The sequence below is a fragment of the Bubalus bubalis genome, chromosome 14, assembly GCF_019923935.1.
Source record: "Bubalus bubalis isolate 160015118507 breed Murrah chromosome 14, NDDB_SH_1, whole genome shotgun sequence".
NCBI classification, from domain to species: Eukaryota; Metazoa; Chordata; class Mammalia; order Artiodactyla; family Bovidae; genus Bubalus; species Bubalus bubalis.
Genome location: NC_059170.1, coordinates 45,598,596 through 45,622,606, shown reverse-complemented (window position 1 = coordinate 45,622,606; position 24,011 = coordinate 45,598,596). Strand labels below are relative to the sequence as shown.

At 48.6% G+C, this 24,011-nt stretch overlaps 1 protein-coding gene across 3 annotated transcripts in view; it reads right to left on the bottom strand.

Moving 5' to 3' along the window:
- OVOL2 (ovo like zinc finger 2) overlaps positions 1–16,937 on the bottom strand; it is a 30,165-nt gene extending 13,228 nt beyond the window's left edge. Inside the window, exons 1-3 of one of the 3 annotated variants that reach the window (XM_025264206.2) lie at positions 15,204–15,335; positions 14,307–14,527; positions 407–596 (exon numbers count right to left, since the gene is read on the bottom strand). In XM_025264206.2, coding sequence (XP_025119991.2) covers positions 407–596; positions 14,307–14,527; positions 15,204–15,303 — 511 coding nt within the window. In that variant the 5' untranslated portion in view covers positions 15,304–15,335. Of the gene's footprint in view, positions 1–406; positions 597–13,422; positions 13,973–14,306; positions 14,528–15,203; positions 15,336–16,798 lie in introns of those variants that run through there. The other 2 variants (XM_044928011.1, XM_025264207.2) reach the window with 2 other exon arrangements.
- Between the last annotated feature and the right edge of the window lie 7,074 nt (positions 16,938–24,011).

Below are 24,011 nucleotides of genomic sequence, written 5' to 3'. Positions count from 1 at the left end.
GAGGAACCAATGTGATGCTATTTTGAGATAGGATCACTTCCCAAGAGAGAAGCACAAAATATCTGCAGAGGGACCACAGGAACCACGTTCCAGCGTCAGCCCGGCCCGACGGCACCTGACGCCCAGATGCTCCGAGTGGGCATCCCAGGGCACTTCCAACCAGTGACCTGCCTCCAACCTCATCTCACTGGGGGCGAGACCAGGCTGGGGGGTGGGGGCGGGGGTGGGTGGTCGCGGGCCCCAGGGGGGCACTGCTGCAGGTGGCCTGGCTCCAAATGGCCCTCCCTCGGCCCCCCTAACCCCCGCCCCGCGATCCTTCCAGAAACACAGCTGTGCTCAGGGCTCCCTCCTTCTTGACACATGAGCTCGCGCCGTGCCCCTCACCTGTGTGCCTGCGCCCCCTCACCTGTGTGCGTGCGCACATGCCGCTTGAGGTCGAAGGTGTCGTTGAAGCCCTTTCCACAGAAGCTGCACAGGTGCCTCTTCACCTGGCTGTGGCACTTGAGGTGCCGGTTGAGCATGCGCTGCAGACGGAAGGCCTTGCCACACAGGTCGCAGGTATGCATGGTCGCATCGCCGCAGGTGCCTGTAGTGAACTGGGGCAGAGAGGGGCGTGAGGTCCAGCGGGGAGTGCGGGGGGCTAGGGGAGGGGAGGGGTTGGCCCTGGCTCGGGCTGCCCCGCCCCCCACTAAAAATTCCCAGCAGGTGTAGGCTTTGGGCAGTGAGGTGGAACAGGGCCGCTCCCCCTATATCCATGCTCTTGATTTCCAGCGGCACCCCGCCCACAGCAAGTGGGGGTGGGACCACCAGCCTAGTGGGTTACACTCTCTGGAAGGGGGAGGATGGTGCCCTTCCTGGCCTTAGTCCTTCCTGCTTGCTAGAGCTCCAGCTGCCACCTCGGACCCTGAGGGGGAAGCCCGTGCTGAAGATGGAAGGGAGAAAGAAGAGAGGAGTGTAGGTCTGATGACGTCCCGGAGCCCCCAGAGACAGCCACAGTCAATTCCTTCCTTCCGGGCCTGCGCCGAGGTTGAATCCATCAAAAGGGACTGTGTCTTCACCCCCTGGACCTGGCAGAGCCTCTGTCACTTCCAGATCTTAAGAGACCTAGCAGTGGCTTTTCCTCCCCCCTCTCAGAAACCAGGGGCCACCAAGAAGCCCGAGCACACCATGCTGTGAGGAAGCCCAAGCAGCTCGGCGGAGGAGCAGTGAGGTGCCAGGTGTGGATAAGGGGCCACTGGACCTTCCGGCCCACCCAGGACTACCACCAGCTGAGTGAACAAACTGGCCCAGAGGAGAACTGCCTAGCCCAGCTGTGCCCCAGCTCCTGACCCAGAATCATGAACAAATGACAGTTGGCTTCTGAAGGGACTTGGTCAGAATCCCACAGCTTCATTACCAGAAAAACCATAATCAAATCCCAGGTTCTGAATGGTCTGCTCCATTCTCTCAACTGCATTTGCTGCCTCAAAGGAAGAAAACAGAATCTCTAACTATGTGATGAAAAACACCAAACCTGCTATGTTCATCAAAGGTTTCCTAGATCCTTTAGAATGAAAGTGAAAGTCACTCAGTCGTGTCCGACTCTTTGTAACCCCATAGACTGGGGCCTACCAGGCTCCTCTGTCCATGGGATTTTCCAGGCAATAGTACTGGAGTGGATTGCCATTTCCTTCTCCAGGGGATCTTCCCAAGCCAGGGCTCGAACCCGGGTCTCCTGCACTGTAGACAGACACTTTACCGTCTGAGCCACCAGGGAAGTCCTTTAGAAGATGGATCCAATTGCTCTGCCAAAATTCTATTCATAAAAGAACCTAAAAAACTTGTTTCAGACAAGTGTCATTCGCAAGAAGAGTTGGTCCTTTCCTGGCTTAACACCTTCCATGTCTCAAACATCCTCCTTTCATCCACCCGAGGTACCACCTCCACCAAGCCCCAATTCACCTGTTCCCCCCCAGATAAGCTTCTCCAGGCTCTGCAGTGCCTGCCCAAACTGATCCCAGTACCCCTAATACCAGAGCCTCTCAAACCCCAGTGTGCACATGAATCCTCTGGGGGTCTTGTTAAAATGCAACTTCTGATTCAGGAGGTCTGCTGGGGTCTGAATTTCTAGCCAGCTCCCAGGAGATGCCACCGTGCGGTCCACGGACCACACTTGAGACATGAAGGACTGGCCTTCAGATGGTTTAGCACTTTATTCCAACTCATTCCAGAGGCTTCCATCACACAGAAGCATTTCCTCAGGGTTCACCTGTTCTCCTCAACTAAATGCCTGGTGGAAGTCCGCAAGTGTTTGTGCAGGTTCCAGCCCCCATGCCCCAAGCCTAGATGGCAGCCCTGCACCGTGCAGGTCAGAAGGAGTTGCTGGGCAATGACACACAGGTGGCAGAATGTGAAGACCCCACAGCAGGGCTTTTCAATCGGCCCCCTCCAGTGGTTCATTCTCAACTGCTCCATCTTAGTCTCAGCCGACATTATGTGTGCCTAATCGCAGACAGAGCCTGTGCTCTGAGCTGGAGGGTGCCCCATCACCAGGATGGCTTGTCCCCAAGAAGCGGCTGGTCTAGGCACAGGCCACTGCCATCCAGGAAGTCCAGGGTGCAAGAGGCTGCTCGGAGGGGCACCTAACCCCAGATGAGGGTTGCGGGGGGGGGGGGGGGGGGGCAGCGGGGGGAGCGTCCTGGTGCAAGATAACATGCTTCTAGGGAAGTAAGTGTTTCAGCCAAAGAGGAGGAAGAAGATGGGGGAAGGGCAAAGAAGATTCAGGAGAGGGCTGGGAAACAGGAGCTGCGTGGGGTCCAGCCTGGCTAGCCTGAGCCCTGGAGAGCAGCTGATGAAGAGAGCCGAGGAAACAGAGAAGCAGAGAAGGGCAGGGCTCTACCTCAGGTCCCTGATAAACTGGACTGTCAGAGAGCAGTGGGAGGTGGGGTGCATTGGAAGATACAAGAGGACCACGGGGCTTGAGTCTAAAGACCTTCCTGCCTCATACCCCACCTCTGCCCTGTGTCCGCTGAAGTGGTGGGATGTGACAGAGCCTGGGGGCGACTCCGCTGTGCCCAAGGCTCTCCGGTCACCAGGACAGGTCGTGGTCTCCTCCTTGTCCACAGTGCCCAAGTCCCCATTCTGGTCACTGCCTCCATTGAAGGAATGTGAAAAAGACTAAATATAGCCCAAATCTTGGCAAAGGGTACTTGGAGCTTCTCAAAGCCAAGTCTACACAGGAAGGTCATTTGAGAGGTCACACAGCTAATAAAATAGAACACAGGCAAATGACCCTGGTCATTCTGATTAGAAACACGAAGAAAGGGAGAGCTGTCTTCTGAAAGCCCTGCATCAACGTGCCTGGGGAACGTGCCGACCACAGTTCCAACCTGGATTCTTATTTACTTTAATCCTCTCAATAAATTCCTATTTTTAAAATGCTCTGCATGCAACATCAGTTCAGTTCAGTTGCTCAGTCGTGTCCGACTCTTTGCGACCCCATGAATTGCAGCACGCCAGGCCTCCCTGTCCATCACCAACTCCCGGAGTTCACCCAGACTCACTTCCATCAGTGATGCCATCCAGCCATCTCATCCTCTGTTGTCCCCTTCTCCTCCTGCCCCCAATCCCTCCCAGTATCAGAGTCTTTTCCAATGAGTCAACTCTTCGCATGAGGTGGCCAAAGTACTAGAGTTTCAGCTTTAGCATCACTCCTTCCAAAGAAATCCCAGGGCTGGTCTCCTTCACAATGGACTGGTTGGATCTCCTCGTAGTCCAAGGGACTCTCAAGAGTCTTCTCCAACACCACAGTTCAAAAGCATCAATTCTTCGGCGCTCAGCCTTCTTCACAGTCCAACTCTCACATCCATACATGACCACAGGAAAAACCATAGCCTTGACTAGACGAATCTTTGTGGCAAAGTAATGTCTTTGCTTTTCAATATGCTATCTAGGTTGGTCAAAACTTTCCTTCCAAAGAGTAAGTGTCTTTTAATTTCATGGCTGCAATCACCATCTGCAGTGATTTTGGAGCCCCCAAAAAATAAAGTCTGACACTGTTTCCACTGTTTCTCCATCTATTTCCCATGAAGTGATGGGACCGGATGCCATGATCTTCGTTTTCTGAATGTTGAGCTTTAAGCCAACTTTTTCATGCTCCTCTTTCACTTTAATCAAGAGGCTTTTGAGTTCCTCTTCACTTTCTGCCATAAGGGTGGTGTCATCTGCATATCTGAGGTTATTGATATTTCTCCCGGCAATCTTGATTCCAGCTTGTGCTTCTTCCAGCCCAGCATTTCTCATGATGTACTCTGCATAGAAGTTAAATAAGCAGGATGACAATATACAGCCTTGACATACTCCTTTTCCTATTTGGAACCAGTCTGTTGTTCCATGTCCAGTTCTAACTGTTCCTGACCTGCATACAAATTTCTCAAGAGGCAGGTCAGGTGGTCTGGTATTCCCATCTCTTTCAGAATTGTCCACAGTTTATTGTGATCCACACAGTCAAAGGCTTTGGCATAGTCAATAAAGAAGAAATAGATGTTTTTCTGGAACTCTCTTGCTTTTTCCATGATCCAGAGGATGTTGGCAATTTGATCTCTGGTTCCTCTGCCTTTTCTAAAACCAGCTTGAACATCTGGAAGTTCATGGTTCACGTATTGCTGAAGCCTGGCTTGGAGAATTTTGAGCATTACTTTACTAGTGTGGGAGATGAGTGCAATTGTGCGGTAGTTTGAGCATTCTTTGGCATTGCCTTTCTTTGGGATTGGAATGAAAACTGACCTTTTCCAGTCCTGTGGCCACTGCTGAGTTTTCCAAATTTGCTGGCATATTGAGTGCAGCACTTTCACAACATCATCTTTCAGGATTTGAAATAGCTCCACTGGAATTCCATCACCTCCTAGTGATGCTTTCTAAGGCCCACTTGACTTCACATTCCAGGATGTCTGGCTCTAGGTCAGTGATCACATCATTGTGATTATCTGGGTCGTGAAGATCTTTTTTGTACAGTTCTTCTGTGTATTCTTGCCATCTCTTCTTAATATCTTCTGCTTCTGTTAGGTCCATACCATTTCTGTCCTTTATCGAGCCCATCTTTGCATGAAATGTTCCCTTGGTATCTCTAATTTTCTTGAAGAGATCTCTAGTCTTTCCCATTCTGTTGTTTTCCTCTATTTCTTTGCATTGATCACTGAGGAAGGCTTTTTTATCTCTTCTTGCTATTCTTTGGAACTCTGCATTCAGATGTTTATATCTTTCCTTTTCTTCTTTGCTTTTCGCGTCTCTTCTTTTCACAGCTATAGATACCTCCTATGACTGTTCAGTGTGGAAATCTCATATCAGTGGCACTTTTTGGTTTGAAAAGAAGAAAATGCTGAGGGCAGAGGGGAGGGGGTCAGTAACCACTGAAGGTGGTGCAGAGCCAGCGGGGCATCTGACTGAGCAAGATATAGACAGCTTTCTAACCTTGGGGAGCAAAGAGGAGTGAGGGGATTGCTGAGGGAGGGCACCCCATTCTCAGGAAGCTTCCCTCTGGTCTTCCCAGAGCAAAAGGAAAAGTTCCCCCATGACCCTCAGCGAAGGCAGGGTTCCCATTTGTCCATGTTTATGCGCATCCCCATTTCACAATATGGAAAACGGAGTCACCGCTAAATGCTTATCCAGAGAATCCCCAGAAAGGACCACCTGCTGCCTGTAAATCTGTCCTGAGCAGTCCAGCCCCAGACACTGATGAATTGTATCTAGAGCCTCTGAAGACAGTCTCTCTTTGAAAGATGAAGGCTTAATTAAAAGGCAAAAGATCATGGCTGATAAAGCCAGCTTCTGCCAAACTAGTTCACTTGTCAGAAAGAAAGCCTAGGACTTTCCAGTGGTTAAGTGGACTGACTCTCCAGACGGTCCAGTGGTTAAGACTCCGAAGTCCAATGCAGGGGGTGAGCATTCAATCCCTGGTTGGAAAATCAGATCCCACATGCTGAACGACCAAAAAAAATTTTTTTAATGGCAAAAGGGAAGGAAAAATTCCTTCATCAGAAAGAAAAGAGAGATGCCTTATTAGTCAGCCATAAGAAGGAATGAAATATTGCCATTTGTAGCAACATAGACAAACCTAGAGATGACCATACAAGTGAAGTCAGAGAAAGATAAATACTACATATCACTTATATGTAGAATCTAAAAAATAATACAAATGAACTTATTTATGAAACAGAAATAGACTCACAGATATAGAAAACAAACATAGTTACCAAAGGGGAAAGGAGGGGAAGAGGGATAAATTAGGAGTATGGGATTAACAGATACACAATACTACATATAAAATAGATAACCAACAAGGATTTACAGTATAGCCCAGGGAACTATATTCAATATCTTGTAGTAACCTATAAAGGAAAAGAATCAGGGGGGGAAAAATATATATATATATATGTATAACAGAATGTCTTTGCTGTACTGTGAAACTAACACAATATTGTAAATCAACTATACATCAATTTTTTTAAAAAAAGGAACAATTCCCAAGAATTCTGCAGTAAAACATTTGGAGGATAAATTTCTAAAGATGAAATTTATCCCACAGAGTGCACTTCACATATGCCTGGAAATTTGGTCTGGATAGCAAAAGGCTGGAAAATTACCTACATGTCCATCAATAGGGACTTGTTACAAAATTAAAAAAAGATGATAGGATCATATAATGAAAGCAGCTAGAAAAAAAGGCAGAAGACTGACTACCAGCCACCTGAGTAAGCCCTCCTGGATATCCCACCCAGTCAAGCCCCCAGGAGACTCCAGTCCCACTGGCATCCGACGGCACCCGCAAGAGACCCCAGGCAAAACCCACCCAGCTGAGCACAGTCAAGTCACAGAACTAGAAGATATCGTAACACATTATACCAAGCTACTAACTCTGGGGTTATCTGTGAAGCAGCAGCAGATCACTGGAATGGTAATAGATGTATCACATTCTCTTAAGACCATCATATTTGTGAGTGTTAAGTCGCTTCGGTCGTGTCCAGCTCTTTGCATCCCCATGGACCGTAGCCCGCCTGGCTCCTCTGTCCATGGGATTCTCCAGGCAAGAATGCTGGAGTGGGTTGCCATGCCCTCTTCCAGGGAGGTCATCCCAACGTAGGGATCAAACCCGTCTCCTGGAGCTCCTGCGCTGCAGGCATATTCTTTACCACTGAGACAACGGGGGAAGCCCCAAATGGGATTAGATGAGCTCTTTTCTTAAATTCAAATCCTGCTCTACCACTCACAGTCTGGGAAGTAGGCAAGTTACTCAACCTCTCTAAGGGTAATTTCACACTCTTCCCCCCATAAAATGTGGGCAATAATGATACTTGCCTCTTGGATTGTTAAGGAATACTAGTTGCCCGGTAAATCCTAACTCATAAGAGTTTGACAAGTTCCAGCGTCCTGTGATCCTAAATAAAACGTAACAAAACCTCTTGTTTCTCCACCTGTCTTTTGAGTTTTCCTCTCACTGATGGAAGAAAAAGGGAACTAACCTTCAGTGTGGGTCACCAGCCCCTAGTCCTTCATCTGCAATTCTGAAATCGAAAAAGTTCCGAAAACCAACATTCTCTCTTATCTCCATTGGCAACAAAACCAGAAGCTACCATTTGGTGTCAATACTCATGCTTCAATATAGAAATTATTAATGTGTGCAATTACAGGGTACTGCTCCAGATACTGTGTCATCTTCTGAAAAAGTTTAAGAGTCTCACCCTTAATCCAAAATTAACTCTCCAAAAGGCTCAGCGCTCAAGTGGGGAAGCTACCATGGAGGGTGGGAGGTGACATCAGTCTGGAGATTCATTAACTAATTGGCGATTAATCACGGCCAGAAAGATGAAGAGAGACAGTTAATTCCCCAACCCTGCAGCTTGGTGCTTTCTTATGCTGTCCTGTTTTCTTCAGGATCTCGGCTTTCGTTTTAAAATACACACAAAATTCCCCTCTAGTTCTTCTGAAAAACAGTCCTCTGCAGCAGAAACAAACCCATCATTGTATCGGAGCTACGGAGGATTTCAGGAGCGTCCGGGGAGGTGGGGACTTGGGCTGGCCCTCTGACCAACTTCAAAGCTGGCTAAGGTCACTTACCTGTCAACTTCTAAAGGGAAAAAAAAATCCTTTATTTTCTGTGGATGCTTCCACCAGACAAGTTCCTTAAACTAATGAACCTATTTCCTGCAGTAGGCTACCATGGGTCTAGGCTACCTTCCATGGCCATGTGGACAAGATTACCACTGACACATCTGCTTATGTCTGAGTCCTCAAAACGTGCTAAGTGTAATTCCCCAATTTCTTTGGGATAAAATTACCCATCCTGCATCCTTAAGCGTCACAATTCCACTACATGGCAGAATGCAGTCTTCCCAAATGCAGAGATGCTGAAGGGAACATATCCTTATCATCCAGAAGAAACAGGGGCTAAAACACTTGCAGGTGCCCACACTGACATGTTGATGGGGCTTGTAGTCTGCAAAATGTGTGCCTACACTTCCCAGGGACAGGCCCATGGGTCTGGGCACGCTGTGTGGGAGAGGGAGGGGTAACCCTGTGCTTTGTTTCCTGTCATGTGGTAGAAACTGCTTCAGGTTCCCTCATGTCACACTAGTGGCTAAGGTGGCAGCACAACAACACAACTACACAACAACGACTACACACTACAACGACAGCACAATATACTAAAGAAAACGGAGCCTTGAGCTGGGCTTTGCCACTAGCACCTGTGAGGAACCCAAAATAACCTCTCTAGCTTTATCTTTCTCCCCATAAATATGAGGAGACTGGACCACATCTGGGCCCTTGAGTAGATCCTGTGGGTGGACAGGCTTAGCTTCTGTCCCTGCTCTGAGGTGGACCATCCTACATAGGAGAGGCTAGAAAGCACGACACAACATTTCCCAGAATCCCTCGCAGCTGTGGTCTTTAGATGTGACCTGGGTTCCACCAGTTACATGCACTGTTGGAGATTTGACTTCAGGCGGGCCTGAGTTAACTGAGCCGAGGCAAGTATGCAGCAATTTTTTCACACCTTGCATTAGCAGAAGCATCATGATGGGCAAACAGCAGCCATAGCGGCCACCGCAGCAGCTCCCTAGGCAGCCCAGTTCTGCAGTGTGGCTCCGGGAGTCACTCCTGGGAGCTCAGCCTGGTCTCTCTTTATCCCAATTTGAAAGGAAGTGTTAGTCGCTCAGTCGCGTCTGACTCTTTCCACCCCATGGACTATAGCCCCCCAGGCTCCTCTGTCCATGGAAGTCTCCAGGCAAGGATGCTGGAGTGGGGTGCCATTTCCTTCTCCTGACCCAGGGATCAAACCCAGGTCTCCTGTACTGCAGGCAAATTCTTTACCATCTGAGCCACCAGGAAAGACTTACCCCATTTAATGCCCCATAATTAACCATCATCTGCAGCTCACACGTTGTTCTCCTATTTCTCCTTTTCCCCCTTTAAATTAATTTAAGCTTTTTCAAGTATCCATTCCAAGCATTTCCCCCTTTTTCCTTACTGTTCTTCCCCAAATACTGTCACTTATATCTAGGAACTGTTGACTCCTCCTTCCCTGCCTGTATTTCTTTTCCATGTTGACTTGTGTCCTCCTATGAGTCAGGCATTACTGTACCAGCTGCTGGAAATATGAGCCCACTAGGAATGTTCCCTGCCTTTGGTGGCTCTAGAGTCAAGAAGAGGAGTCTGGTCAGCCAAGGAGATGGTAAGTTACAAGGTTGGAGCTTCCAATTCTGTCTTGGGAGACTGAAGTCAACAGGCAAGGAGTTAGGGATGAGGCTTACGTTGCCTTCCAAACATCAAATGGGTGGGTTTTTTCCAAATAATACTTAAATCCACCCAATCCAGTTGGTAAATCCCTTGTCCTTGCTGGGGGCAACAAAATATTGGACGTCAACAAAACCTGCCACAGGTCTATTGGCTAACTCCCCACTGGGCAGTTTATACACTAAGAAAATCGCTTAGCATTTTGTATCCACTGTCTACCCCAATGCTTGAGAGGCCCATTCTATTATTTCTCCATTTTACAGATCAGGGAACTGAGGCTCAGAACAGCCCAAGCACAGCTGGCGAGATGGACCCAAATGAGGTTTTCCTTCTCCCACGGAGCATCCACACTTTCTGGCTTGGCCCCTTTACCATCTCAGCCTATCCCAGCTATATTTCCAGCTCCTCACCCTGACTCTCCCTGACCCCAGGCCCATTTCCCATCCTCCCTTCAGCTCTGAGTCCTGTTCTTACTCAAGCTTCAGGCTCAGCCCTAAAGCCTGCCTCTTCGCACTCTCTCACTGCCCTCGAATCCACACCAAGAAACCTCCCTCTGCTCAGAATGTATTGCATCTTTCCTCATGCTTCTGGTTGAGCGTTCACTTTCCTGTAATAGCGTTAATAATTAATATAGTATTTGTGTCTCTCCACCAACCCAAAGAATCCTAGCTGGAGTTACTGGGCACCTACCATATTTTCTGATTGACTCATTTATCCTCATGACTCTATGAGGCAAATGTCATTATTATTAAGATTCCCACTTTACAGATGAGGAAACTGAAGCCTGGAAGGTTTCAGTTCAGTTTAGTCGCTAGTCGTGTCCGACTCTTTGTGACCCCATGAATTGCAGCACACCAGGCCTCCCTGTCCATCACCAACTCCCGGAGTTCACCCAGACTCACTTCCATTGAGTCAGTGATGCCATCCAGCCATCTCATCCTCTGTCGTCCCCTTCTCCTCCTGCCCCCAATCCCTCCCAGTATCAGAGTCTTTTCCAATGAGTCAACTCTTCGCATGAGGTGGCCAAAGTACTAGAGTTTCAGCTTTAGCATCATTCCTTCCAAAGAAATCCCAGGGCTGATCTCCTTCACAATGGACTGGTTGGATCTCCTCGTAGTCCAAGGGACTCTCAAGAGTCTTCTCCAATACCACAGTTCAAAAGCATCAATCCTTCGGCGCTCAGCCTTCTTCACAGTCCAACTCTCACATCCATACATGACCACAGGAAAAACCATAGCCTTGACTAGATGAACCTTTGTTGGCAGAGTAATGTCTCTGCTTTTGAATATGTTATCTAGGTTGGTCATAACTTTCCTTCCAAGGAGTAAGCGTCTTTTAATTTCATGGCTGCAATCACCATCTGCAGTGATTTTGGAGCCCCCAAAAAATAAAGTCTGACACTGTTTCCACTGTTTCCCCATCTATTTCCCATGAAGTGATGGGACCGGATGCCATGATCTTCGTTTTCTGAATGTTGAGCTTTAAGCCAACTTTTTCACTCTCCTCTTTCACTTTAATCAAGAGGCTTTTGAGTTCCTCTTCACTTTCTGCCATAAGGGTGGTGTCATCTGCATATCTGAGGTTATTGATATTTCTCCCGGCAATCTTGATTCCAGCTTGTGCTTCTTCCAGCCCAGCGTTTCTCATGATGTACTCTGCATAGAAGTTAAATAAGCAGGGTGACAATATACAGCCTTGACGTACTCCTTTTCCTATTTGGAACCAGTCTGTTGTTCCATGTCCAGTTCTAACTGTTGCTTCTTGACCTGCATACAAATTTCTCAAGAGGCAGATCAGGTGGTCTGGTATTCCCATCACTTTCAGAATTTTCCACAGTTTATTGTGATCCACACAGTCAAAGGCTTTGGCATAGTCAAGAAAGAAGAAATAGATGTTTTTCTGGAACTCTCTTGCTTTTTCCATGATCCAGAGGATGTTGGCAATTTGATCTCTGGTTCCTCTGCCTTTTCTAAAACCAGCTTGAACATCAGGAAGTTCACGGTTCACATATTGCTGAAGCCTGGCTTGGAGAATTTTGAGCATTACTTTACTAGCGTGTGAGATGAGTGCAATTGTGCACTAGTTTGAGCATTCTTTGGCATTACCTTTCTTTGGGATTGGAATGAAAACTGACCTTTTCCAGTCCTGTGGCCACTGCTGAGTTTTCCAAATTTGCTGGCAAATTGAGTGCAGCACTTTCACAGCATCATCTTTCAGGATTTGAAATAGCTCAACTGGAATTCTATCACCTCCACTAGCTTTGTTCATAGTGATGCTTTCTAAGGCCCACTTGACTTCACGTTCCAGGATGTCTGGCTCTAGGTCAGTGATCACACCATCGTGATTATCTGGGTCGTGAAGATCTTTTTTGTACAGTTCTTCTGTGTATTCTTGCCATCTCTTTTTAATATCTTCTGCTTCTGTTAGGTCCATACCATTTCTGTCCTTTATCGAGCCTGGAAGGTTTAGCAACTTGCAAAAGCCAGAGCGTAGAACCCTAACCATTACTGTCAGATGGTTCTGAAACACAAGGGTGGCACAACTTTATCTCCTGGCTGCCTTGAGTACAGCAGGCACTAAATGCTGTGGATGGAGCTTCTCTCTGCCCTTCTCTGGTTCTAAGAACCAACTGTTTAATGAGTGCCTTCTAGTCATTGAAAAAAATGCATCTTGCTCGAGTGGCTTCCCCCTCTTAGGCCGTTCCTTGTACTTTGCACAGAACTCTAAAGTCACACCACGTGCTAAGTCAAGGGCGGTTTGACCAGTCATTTGAAAATGGACCATACCATGGCTGATAATTCTACAATCTTGGAGCATCTTGATGCCAAGATGTCTCCTATTTTCTAGTGGAAGCAGAGAGGAGAAGGAACCTGAACTTTGGCCTCAGTAAACAAACAAAAACTCCTCTGGAAATTTAGTTAAGGGTTGAGGAGCAAACTACACTCCACCCCCACCCCTGGGGGCAGCACAAAGACAAGGATCCTGGGAATAAGATCAGTTTCTTCATTCCCTTAATCCGGGGCCCCAGTGGAGCTGTTGGCCCGGGGCATCAGAGATCTCCTAAAATGGTGGTTAAGGGACTGGATAATTTTCCCCTGCCACTTTCTTTCCAGGGCAATGTGGGCAGTTGGGGGATAGAGGTTTAAACTAGCTACAGACCATCCCCAAAACAACGTTTCAATTGTCCTTCCAGCAGGGTGATAAATATGCAAGTGGGACACTTTGTAGAATTTCCTGGAGGGCAGAGGTAGCAGCCTCAGGCAAACTGTCCCTCCCACTTAACCCCAGCAGGCCCAGCAAAGCCTCCCACCAGCTGACTTTGAACCTTTCCAAGCAGGAGGCCCACACCCAGTCGACAGCATCCTTTAAAGCCGTCTTTCCTAAGGATTCCCAGCTCAAGCATCTAGCCTCAATTCATAACCAAATCACCCCAGCCCATCCCAGAGCCAAGCCCCAGGAGCCAGGAATATGCACGGGGGAGGGAAGACCCCTCCCACCAAAAGTAACGGAAGTTTTCCCAATCCACAGTGTTCTAGGGCTTCCTCCCCATCCCCCGGCCTGGGCAGGGGGCGCGCTGGGACCGCCCAGGAGCGCCCTAAGAATTAACACTTCACCGAGGGACTGGAACCCGCAAAAGTTCGCATCAAGGCCCACCTGGCTAGGAGCTGGGGTCATATGATTCCTAAAAACACCACTCCCTGGCTCCGGCTGGCTGTGAGTCAGTGGATTGAGACTTAATCTTGGAGGTAGCGGATACCTTTGAGCAGGCAATCTTGGAAGTTCCACCCAGGAAAGCGCAGATGGGCGTCGTGATAAACTGTGGCCTACAATTCCAAGAGGCTGGGTAGGGGGTGGGGACTAAATCGCGAGAACAGAGGGAAACAAACATTGCAAGCCACTGCGGGCGGGGCCAGGGGGCAATTTGCAGTTGAATCCGATTATCCGTCAATATGATTCAAGAAGATTTGATAAACACCAGTTTAAAAGTGCTCGGCACAGACCTCGTGTCTAACGGGCACTTCATAATTGGCACTGGGAATAGTTGATACTGTGAAAGACCTACTGTGTGCCAAGCTCCCAGGACAGTCTCCGGAACGCAAGGAACGGGGCGAAACTCCTTTCGAGTTCAAACAGCGCTGGGAACTGCGCCCCAGAGGAGGGGAACCCAGGGCCTGGGGTCCCTCCTTTCCCACCCCTGGAACTCCAACGGCCTGGTTGTGCTTCAGGCTCTATGCACAGAATGGGGGTAGGAGGCTGTGCCTGAGCGCGTTGGGCAGCTCCAGAGGCCACGCGGGAGGGCTGTGCCCGCGCGGGGAGCGGGTCTTCCGGGCGCAGCGGCCGGCTAGCCCGCAGGCAGGAGGACACGCGGAGGCGCCCTGGCCGCGGCCCAAGGGCAGGTGCAGGAGCGGCGCAGCGGGCGCGCAGGGTGCACCGGTGCCCGGCCGCGCGGGCGGGCGCGGCAGGGAGGGGCGCCGGCCCCGGGAGCCCGACGCCAGGGCGTGGTGCAGGTGGCGGCGGGGGCAGAGTCGACTCCGTACCTTGATTTTCGACCTGGCGACCGGGCGCTGCTTAGCCGCCAGGTGTCCATCCGGGCCCTCGCCGTCGCCGGGCTCTGGGGTTTCGCGCTCCGGGCCGCGCGGGGACGAGCTGCTCTCTGCGCCTCCGGGCTCCCCCGCGCTGCTGCTGCCGCCGCCGGTGCTACTGCCGCCGTCGCTGCGGCAGTCCTCGGGGGGATCGTGGAGCAGACGGCCCAGGCCCACTGCGGAGCGAGGGCCGCGCCCCGACACACAGACACGCGGCGTCAGGCCCGGGCGCCCGCAGCAGTTGACCTGCGGGCGGTGCCGCCGCCGCCCCTCCCCGGACCTGGGCACCTCGCCAAGTGGGCAACGCCGCGGGGGTGGGCGAGCGAGCCCCTGACTCGGCCTCCCGAGCAAGCTTGGGGTCCTGGGGGGCGGTGGGGGGGGGGAGGGCGTCCGCTCCTCTTTCCCAGTTCCCGTGCCCACGAGGTACGAGGGCCAAGCGCGGCTGGGGACACCGCGCGCCAAATTTCCACTCCCTGGGACCCGATCTCGAGCCACCTAGCCCCGGAGAGGTTGACCTATCCCTGTGCAACCTCACGAGGACGTGGGATTGAGGTTGCCCCTTTGTGGCCCCCAGTCCCACTCCTGGGCCACCTCTGCCCGCAGCAGCCAACGGTCCCGCCGCAGGGCAATTAGAGGCTCCCACTAGGGGGGAGGGAGTGCAGGGCGTCCCGGGTTCCCAGCCTCTCACTCTTGGTCCTCTCGCACCCCAGTAACTTCCTCCCCCCTCCCCCAAAGGAGGGGCATGGGGGACGGAGGGAGTCCAGCCCGGGTCGTGGAGTAGAGGGGAACCGGCTACCCCTGCCCCCACCCCAGGAACCCGGCGCCCAGGCCCGGCCCCCGCGCGGCGCTCACCTGGGATGTAGGTGTCTGCCCTCTCCTCGTCCGGGAGCTCATCCCAGCTGCGGACCGAGACCCCCAGGCTCCTCCTCTTCACCAGGAAGACTTTGGGCATCGTGGGGGCCCTCTCCCCGGACTGCGGGCCCCTAGTCCCGGTTGCTCCCCACTAAAGGCGGCGGCGGCGGCTTGGTCCCCGGCTCCCCGCGGCCGGAGCCCACCTTCCCGCCCCGCCTGCCCCCTCCCTCCGCCCCCCACCGCCGCCGCGCGGCCGGGCCTCTCCCCCGCACGCCGGGAGACTCCCAGCCTCCGGGCTCCGCGACACCTCTGCCTGAAATCGCGGGTGAGACCACGCCGAGGAAAAAAGTTTCATAAGGTGGAATAGAAAAGGCACCAGGAAACTTGGGAGTGAGCATGCGCCCTGCAACATAACGGTGTCAACAAGCTCGCTACCTGTCCGACCGGTTCCGGCGGCCGGGGCTGCCTGTTCCAGCCCTTCCTTAGGCATGAATGTTTGCAAAAGAATTTAACGTCTGATTCTCCCCCCTCCCCTTTGTAAAAAGGGAAGGACGCTTCTCTCTGAACCCCCTGCCCCATGCCGCACCACAGGCACTTCAGGGCGATCTCCTGGAACGAAACCCGGCGCGCGCTTCCCGGGGCATTGCTCCTCAGAGCTGGGGCCTCCCGCTAGTGCCCGCCCCCGGCCCCCACCCGTGGATTCGTCTCCGACAAGCAAGCCAGAAAATGGCTCAGCTCCTCTGGACCTTGTGGATCATTCCTGGGTTTGTTGAAGTCTCGGTTGTGTGGAGGCCGCGGGGAGACGCCCGGGATTCTGATCCGGTAAAGAGGGAACTGGGGGCTTCTGTTCCCCTTCATCTACAACAGCTCCCCCTTCCCCCAGTAAACACAGTAAAAAAAAAAAAAAAAAGAATTCTTTTTTAAATTCAGCATCTTTAGAACACGTTATTTTGGGCCATACAATCTAAGAAAAACCAGTCCGTTTGCTTCCACCCCAAGCGCCTTCCATCCCGCGAACCCTCTTCACCCCTAAATAAACACTCTGGAAAAAAAGCCAAGTGCTAGTTATGCAAACGCAGCTTCAAAACAATTTTCTTATCCTCGCTCACTCCGATGATTGCCTCCCCCAACCATTTGCTCCCCAAATTCTGAGGCTGGGAAATACTTTCCAGGAAGCCAGTCAAGATGGGTTTACCTCCCCTTACCGCCCCTACTGGGAGCCTGGCTGGATAGCTTAGGGTTTAATTTAGGTTTGGGGTTTGGGTTTTGTTTTGTATGGGTTTTTGTTTTTGTTTTTTTAATCTACCTTTATACCTGGAGGGCCAGGGATGGGGGGGAGGGGAGAAGGAAGGGGAGTTGGTAAGAAAAAGATGCCAAGTTTCTAAGAGCAGCTGTACCCGCCTTGGGGGATAGAGTGCCGCCGCCGGTCCCACGCCCCTGCTCGGATGTGCTCAGGGATGCAGGGCACCGCCTCCACGGCCGCGGGGTCACCCCCCTTCCTGGGGATCAGACGTGTGCCAGCTCCAGGGGCTGCGGGGGCGCGGCCGGCCCGGGGTGCCCTGGGCGCCAGCCGCTTGCCCAACCGCCCGACTCACCTGTCTGTAACCTGACCCGCAGTGCGACCTGCCCACAGGGCGGGAGAATCAACACAGCGGTTTTCCCCGTCCTCTTCCGCCCTGGAATGGCCCTTGGGGACACGGCAGCCTGGTAACGGATTTCTCGGCTCGGCGGCAACACTCAGGGTGCTCGGAGAGGGGCGCAGCTCAGCCCCGACTACTGGGGACAGACGCGCCCCGCCTCTGGGGCTGCCCTCAAGAGCTACCCCTGTTCGGCCTCATCCCAGTCTGGACCCCAGATTTTCTCTGCGAACAGTCAACGCAGAAGGAAAAAAACTTGGAGCGGAGGGAAGCCGGGGGAGGAAGAGGAAGACATCTCCATAGCGGCACGAGGAGACCAGGCTTCTTTCTCGTCCGAGGCCGATGGCGCAGCTTCTGGGAGCCTCTGCGAGTGTATTTTTATCTACCAACAAACTGGAGCCTGATTAGAAAGAAGACGCTTGGTTGAATGAAAGTAAAAATAGAGTAAAACTGTGAAATCATCGAAGTATGCCCCATCTCATAAAAACCTTAAAAGCTTCACTTTTTTCAAAATTCCTTATTTTACCAAAAAAAACCAGAAAACAAAAAACCCATTAACAGAGCTTTTTTTTTTTTTCTTTCACTGGATTTCAAATCACCGAGTATCTGATCTACTCTGTCCATTATTTGAAAACACTGTAGAATGACAGGATCTAAGGCAAGAAATCTCAAAATGTAGCTCAATACTTAGGGCGCTATGGGGGAAGGATAACAGGTTTAATCACACTTTTATTTGACCATGTTGGATGCACACCTATTCTTATATTTACTGGATATCTCTTTGGAAGAAAGGAATTCTGATGTTATCTTTCTTTTGTGTGTGATCAGACCAGATGGGTTTATCAACAGTATTATTAACATTTTCAAAGAATCAGTTTTGCCTCTGTTGACTTTTCTCTTGTGTAACGTCAGTATTTTAAGTTTTGTGAGAGGTGTTGATAGAGCAGCACCTCAAAGTAGGATAAGAAATGAAAAGAAAAAAAAAAGAAATGAACTCATTTCTTTTCAAAATCTCCAAAGTTTGGAGTTGGAAGAGTGGTCCAGAGCTCACCCAGTATTAGGGGGAGGAGGTGGCCCCCGTCGTTAGGTGTGTAGTCAGCCTTGCTTGAATACCCCCAAAGCTGTGGAGCTCATTTTTCCAAAATAGCAGCCCTTGTTCCATTTTGACAACACTGCTATTAGAAAGCTTTTCCTTCCATTTAATGGAAATCTGTTTCCCTGCATTTCTACTGCCCCTCCCCATTCTGCCCTCAGGGTCTGCTGCGCCCCCTCCCCCTGGTTCTAAACCAGGAAAAAAATACCTCCCCTAGCCTCTCCTAAGACTCCTTTTCTCTGGTAACGTATGGTCAAGTTGCAATAGACAGGTACAGACCTGCTCAGTGGCACCCTTAGAGCATACAGTTATGAGGACAGGTTAGGATGTTGGGAAAAATATTCCTTAGATTTTTTTTTTAACTTTTTATTGAAGCATATAGCATAGAGTTGGACTTCCTTGGTGGCTCAATAGTAAAAAATCCACCTGCCAATACAGGAGAGGTGGGTTTGATCCCTGGGTTGAGGAGATCCCCTGAAGAAGGAAATGGCAACCCAGTCCAGTGTTCTTGCCTGGGAAATCCCATGGACAGAGGAGCCTGGCGGGTTATAGTCTATGGAGTCAAATAAGAATCAGAGATGACTTAGTAGAGAACAACAACTTAATGTAGCATTAGAAAAAAATGCACAAATTATAAGTCCACAGCTTGATAACTTTTTGCAAACTGAATTCATCTTTGAATCAGCACCCCAGAACAAGACAAAACTGCTTGCTCTATTCAACAATAGACCAGCTTTCTTATAGGTTCAATAAGACAAAAAAGAAGAAATAAAAGTACAGGGTTATAAAGGAAATAACAAACCATCATTTGTAGTCAGTATGATTGTCTGGGTGGAAAACTCAAGAGAATCTTCAGACAAATTATTAAAAGTAATAAGAGAGTTTAGCAAAATTGTTTATAGAAAATCTGTGTATGTGTCAATTGCATTTCTACATAGTAAACAGTCAGAAAAATTAAAAGCCTAATTTAAAAAGTGACTTACAACAGCAACCAAAATACAAAGAGCCTTGAAATAAATTTTCTAAAAATATTGTGCAAATTTCCTGTGAATAAAATTCAAAAACTTTTATTGGAAAGTGTTAAAGAATATGCTAATCAATGGAAAGATTTACCATACTAACAGATTGTTAGACTCCACATGAAAAAGAGGCCAAAAATCTCCAAATTCATCTGTAGATTTAATACAGTTCTTCAGTTCAGTTCAGTTCAGTCTCTCAGTCATGTCCGACTCTTGGCGACCCCATGAATTGCAGCACACCAGGCCTCCCTGTCCATCACCAACTCCTGGAGTTCACCCAAACCCACGTCCAATACTTAAAAAAAGAAGATACTTCTGTGCATGTGTGTTCAGTTGTATCCAACACATTTGCGACCCCATGGACTGTAGCCCACTAAGTTCCTCTGTCTGTGGGATTTCCCAGGCAAGAATACTAAAGTGGGTTGCTGTTTCCTACTCCAGGGGACCTTCTTGACCCAGGGATCAAACCTGTGTCTCTTGTATCTCCTGTATTGGTAGGCAGATTCTTTACCACTGGGCCACCTGTGGGGTCTGCTCAAATTATTGTAAAGTACATATGAAAGAATAACCATCCCACTCCTGAAGAAAAACGAGGTGTGCAGACAATATCAGACATCAGTAGTAATTAAAATAGTGTGAGACATTGGTGCTAGGCTGGGCATTGGTGGACAGACAAACATAGGTGCATAAGTAGACATTAGTGTACAAGTTGACTGTCAGTACAGAACAGAGAACCCAGAAAGAGACCCACACTTGTGATCTATGAGAGAAGTCACTGCAGAGCAGTGGGGAAAGATGTGTCATTCAATAGGTGAAACCAGAATACTGGTTATCCATTTGAGGAAAAAATAAAGGAAACTGAATAATGTGCACACAGAACAATTTTCAGTGGATTAAACATTGAAATAAGCATGCAAATATATATATATAGATAGATAGATAATGTAGAAGAATGTATTCATGATCAGAGGGTAGAGAAGAATTTCTTAAGAAACAAACACAGACCACAAAAGTCGATAAGGCTGAAACAGACCATAAAAGTTGATAAGGCTGACTGCAGAAAAATAAAAAATGTATCAAGAGGCACTAGAGAATGGTAAGCTAAACAGCAGAGAACTTTTTGCAACACATATATCTTACAAATGATTAGAATCCAAACTATATAAAGAACTCTCATGAATGACTGTGAAAAAGACAAACAATAGAAAGAAGGCAAAAGACTTAGACAAGCATCTCCCAGAAGAGAAAACATGAATGGTTCATCAACATATAAAAAGATACTCAGCCTCATTAGTAAATAGGAAAATACAAATTAAAATGACAACAAAATATGATTTCAGGTGGCTCAGATGGTAAAGAGTTTGCCTGCGATGCAGGAGATCTGGACTCAGTCTCTGGGTTGGGAAGATCCCCTGGGTAAGGGAATGGCTAACCAATCCACTATTCTTGCCTGGAGAAGTCCATGGACAGAGGAGCCTGGTAAACTGCAGTCCATGGGACCTCGAAGAATCAAACACTACTGAACAAACTACCAACTCTCAAAACGTTTAAGTCTGACAATACTCCAAGTATGGTGAGGATGTGGAGCAGTGAAATTGGCCAAATATTTCTAATGGGTATGTATACTCACTGAAGCACTTTGAGGACTTCCCAGTTTCATTATTCAATTTCCTTTATTTTTTCCCCTGATAGTCCAGTGACTTAATAAGACTCTGTGCTCCCAATGCAGTGCATCTGGGTTCAGTCCCTGTTTAGGAAACTTGATCCCACATACCACAGCTAGAAACTCCTGCATGCTACACGTGAAGACTGAAGATTGAAGATCCCAGGGCAGCAACTAAGACCTGGCACAGCCAAATAAGTATTTTTAAAAAAAAATTTTGGAAGAGTTTTTCTTTACCTAGTCAGATTGGACACATACATACTAAATGACACAGATATTCCACTTCAGGTTCTGAATCTAGAAAAAGTCTTGCACTTTTGTACCAAGAGTCACAGACGAGAATACTCATCATAGCAGCATTTATTATACGTAGAAAAATAAGAATTTTAACGCAACCCAAACGACCATCAATAACTGATGTGATTAAAACATGGTGATAAATCTGTACAGTGAGAAGGAATAGCTCATAGCCACACACATTAACAAAAGTAGGTCTCAAGACATATTGTTGAAAGAAAAAAAGCAGGTGACAGAAGAAGTGTACTATAAGATTCAAATTACTTTAAAAAACAGATCAAAGTAAACTGTATCTTATTTAGGAATACAGACACATGTTAAAACCATCAGTCAACAAGCAATGACTTGGAAGAGTCTCTGGAGACTAGGCTGATTTAAAACAAGCAATACGGAAGGTTACCTATTGTATGATTCCATTTATATAACATTCTTCTTATTGCTTATTTTGTTAAAAAATTTTATTCTGCTTCTATTTGTAGTAAAGATATACAGGAAGGTAGATGGTCCATTGTTATAGTAGGTTTACCAGAAGGACAGACCCTATGACTTTCCTGGTGGTCCAGTGGCTAAGACTCCACACTCTCAATGCAGGCGGCCCAGGTTCCATCCCTGGTCAGGGAACTAGAGCCCACATGCCACAGGTAAGGATCAAATAAATAAAAATAGTATTTAAAAAAATCAAAATACTTTCCAAATTCCCTTAAAAAAAGAAAAAGGCCCTGCCTATGACCGTTGTAATCCTTGACAGTTTCTTAGAGGCAGCAACGTCTCTTCCAGTTTTGCTTGTTTAGTTCAGAAACTAAATGTATTCACAGTGATACCTATGTATACTTGAGTTTGGTGCATTATCTTTTAACATCCTATGTGGGAAAATGAGGACTCAGGGCAGTCATACTTCAGTCTCTGATCCCACTGAAATTAGTCATTTCCTTTTTCAAAAAATTAACTTTCTACCTTCATATTCGTTTTACGTTTTGTATTAGTTTGCTGCTGCTGCTGCTGCTAAGTTGCTTCAGTTGTGTCCAACTCTGTGCAACCCCATAGACGGCAGCCCACCAGGCTCCCCCGTCCCTGGGATTCTCCAGGCAAGAACACTGGAGTGGGTTGCCATTTCCTCCTCCAATGCATGAAAGTGGAAAGTGAAAGTAAAGTCGCTCAGTTGTGTCTGACTCTTTGCGACCCCATGGTCTGCAGCCTACCAGGCTCCTCCATCCATGGGATTTTCCAGGCAAGAGTACTGGAGTGGGGTGCCATCGCCTTCTCTGATTACTTTGCTAGGGCTACATAAAGTGTAACACTCAGTCGTGTCTGACTCTTTATGACCCCATGAAATGTAGCCCGCCCTGCTCCTCTGTCCATGAAATTCTCCACTCCAGAATACTGGATTGGATAGCCATTCCCTGTGCCAGGGGATCTTCCAAACCCAGGGATAGAACCCAGGTCTCCCATTCTTGAAATGACAAAATCATAAAAATGGAGAAAAGATCAGTGGTTCTCAAAGAGTTAAGGATTTGTAAATAGGTAACCTGAGGGATCAAAGAAGGCAATGGCAACCCACTCCAGTACTCTTGCCTGGAAAATCGCATGGATGGAGGGGCCTGGTGGGCTGCAGTCCATGGGATCGCTAGGAGTCTCGGACACGACTGAGCGACTTCCCTTTCACTTTTCACTTTCATGCATTGGAGAAGGCAATGGCAACCCACTCCAGTGTTCTTGCCTGGAGAATCCCAGGGACGGGGGAGCCTGGTGGGCTGCCGTCTATGGGGTCGCACAGAGTCGGACACGACTGAAGCGACTTAGCAGCAGCAGCAGCAGCAACCTGAGGGATTCGCGTGTGATGGAACTGCTCCATACCTATAGTAGCTAATAGTCCAACATGCATATATGATACTGCTGCTGCTGCTGCTAAGTCGCTTCAGTCGTGTCCGACTCTGTGCGACCCCATAGACGGCAGCCCACCAGGCCCTGCCGTCCCTGGGATTCTCCAGGCAAGAACACTGGAGTGGGTTGCCATTTCCTTCTCCAATGCATGAAAGTGAAAAGTGAAAGGGAAGTCGCTCAGTCGTGTCTGACTGTTAGCGACCCCATGGACTACAGCCTACCAGGCTCCTCCATCCATGGGATTTTCCAGGCAAGAGTACTGGAGTGGGGTGCCATTGCCTTCTCTGATATATGATACAGTTGTATAGAATTAAACACACATACACACAGAGGCTTCCCAGGTGGGGCTAGTGGTAAAGAACCTCCCTACCAATGCAAGAGACATAAGAGACATGGGTTTGATCCCTGAGTCAGGAAAATCCTCTCGAGTAGGGCATGGCCACCCACTCCACTATTCTTGCCTGGAAAATTCCATGGACACAGAAGCCTGGTGGGCTACAGTCCATAGGATCAAAAAGGGACAGACACAACTGAAGCAACTTAGCATTCATGCACACAAACACACACGCAGGGACTTACCTGGTGGTCCAGTGGTTCCGATTTCACTTTCTAGTGCAGGGGGTGTGGATTCGAAGCTAAGATCCCACATGCCTTCTGGCCAAAAAGCCAAAACATAGAAGCAATATTGTAACAAGTTCAATAAAGACTTAAAAAAAAAAATGGTCCACATCCAAAAAAAAGACTTAAAAAAAAATAAAATGAACACACACACACACACACACACCACCACCACTCACACACCAGTGAGTACAAGTAAAACTGTGTAGGTCTGGAGAAGACCTGTGGGTTGTCTCAATGCCAATATTCTGCTGATAATATACTTCACTCGTTCTCTATGACTTACCATTGGGGGAAACTGGATGAAGGACACACAACTGCATGTGAAACTGCATTATCTCAAAATTATAGTGTCCTACTCTGAATTCTCCAGGCCAGAATAATGGAGTGGGTAGCCTTTCCCTTCTCCAGGGGATCTTCCCAACCCAGGGATCAAACCCAGGTCTCCCACATTGCGGGTGGATTCTTTACCAGCTGAGCTACAAGTGAAGCCCAGCAAGAGAGTTCATCTTCAAAGTTTTCATCACAAGGAAAAAAATTATGTGCGGTGATGAATATTAACTAAATTTATTGTGGTAATCATTTTGCAACACATATATG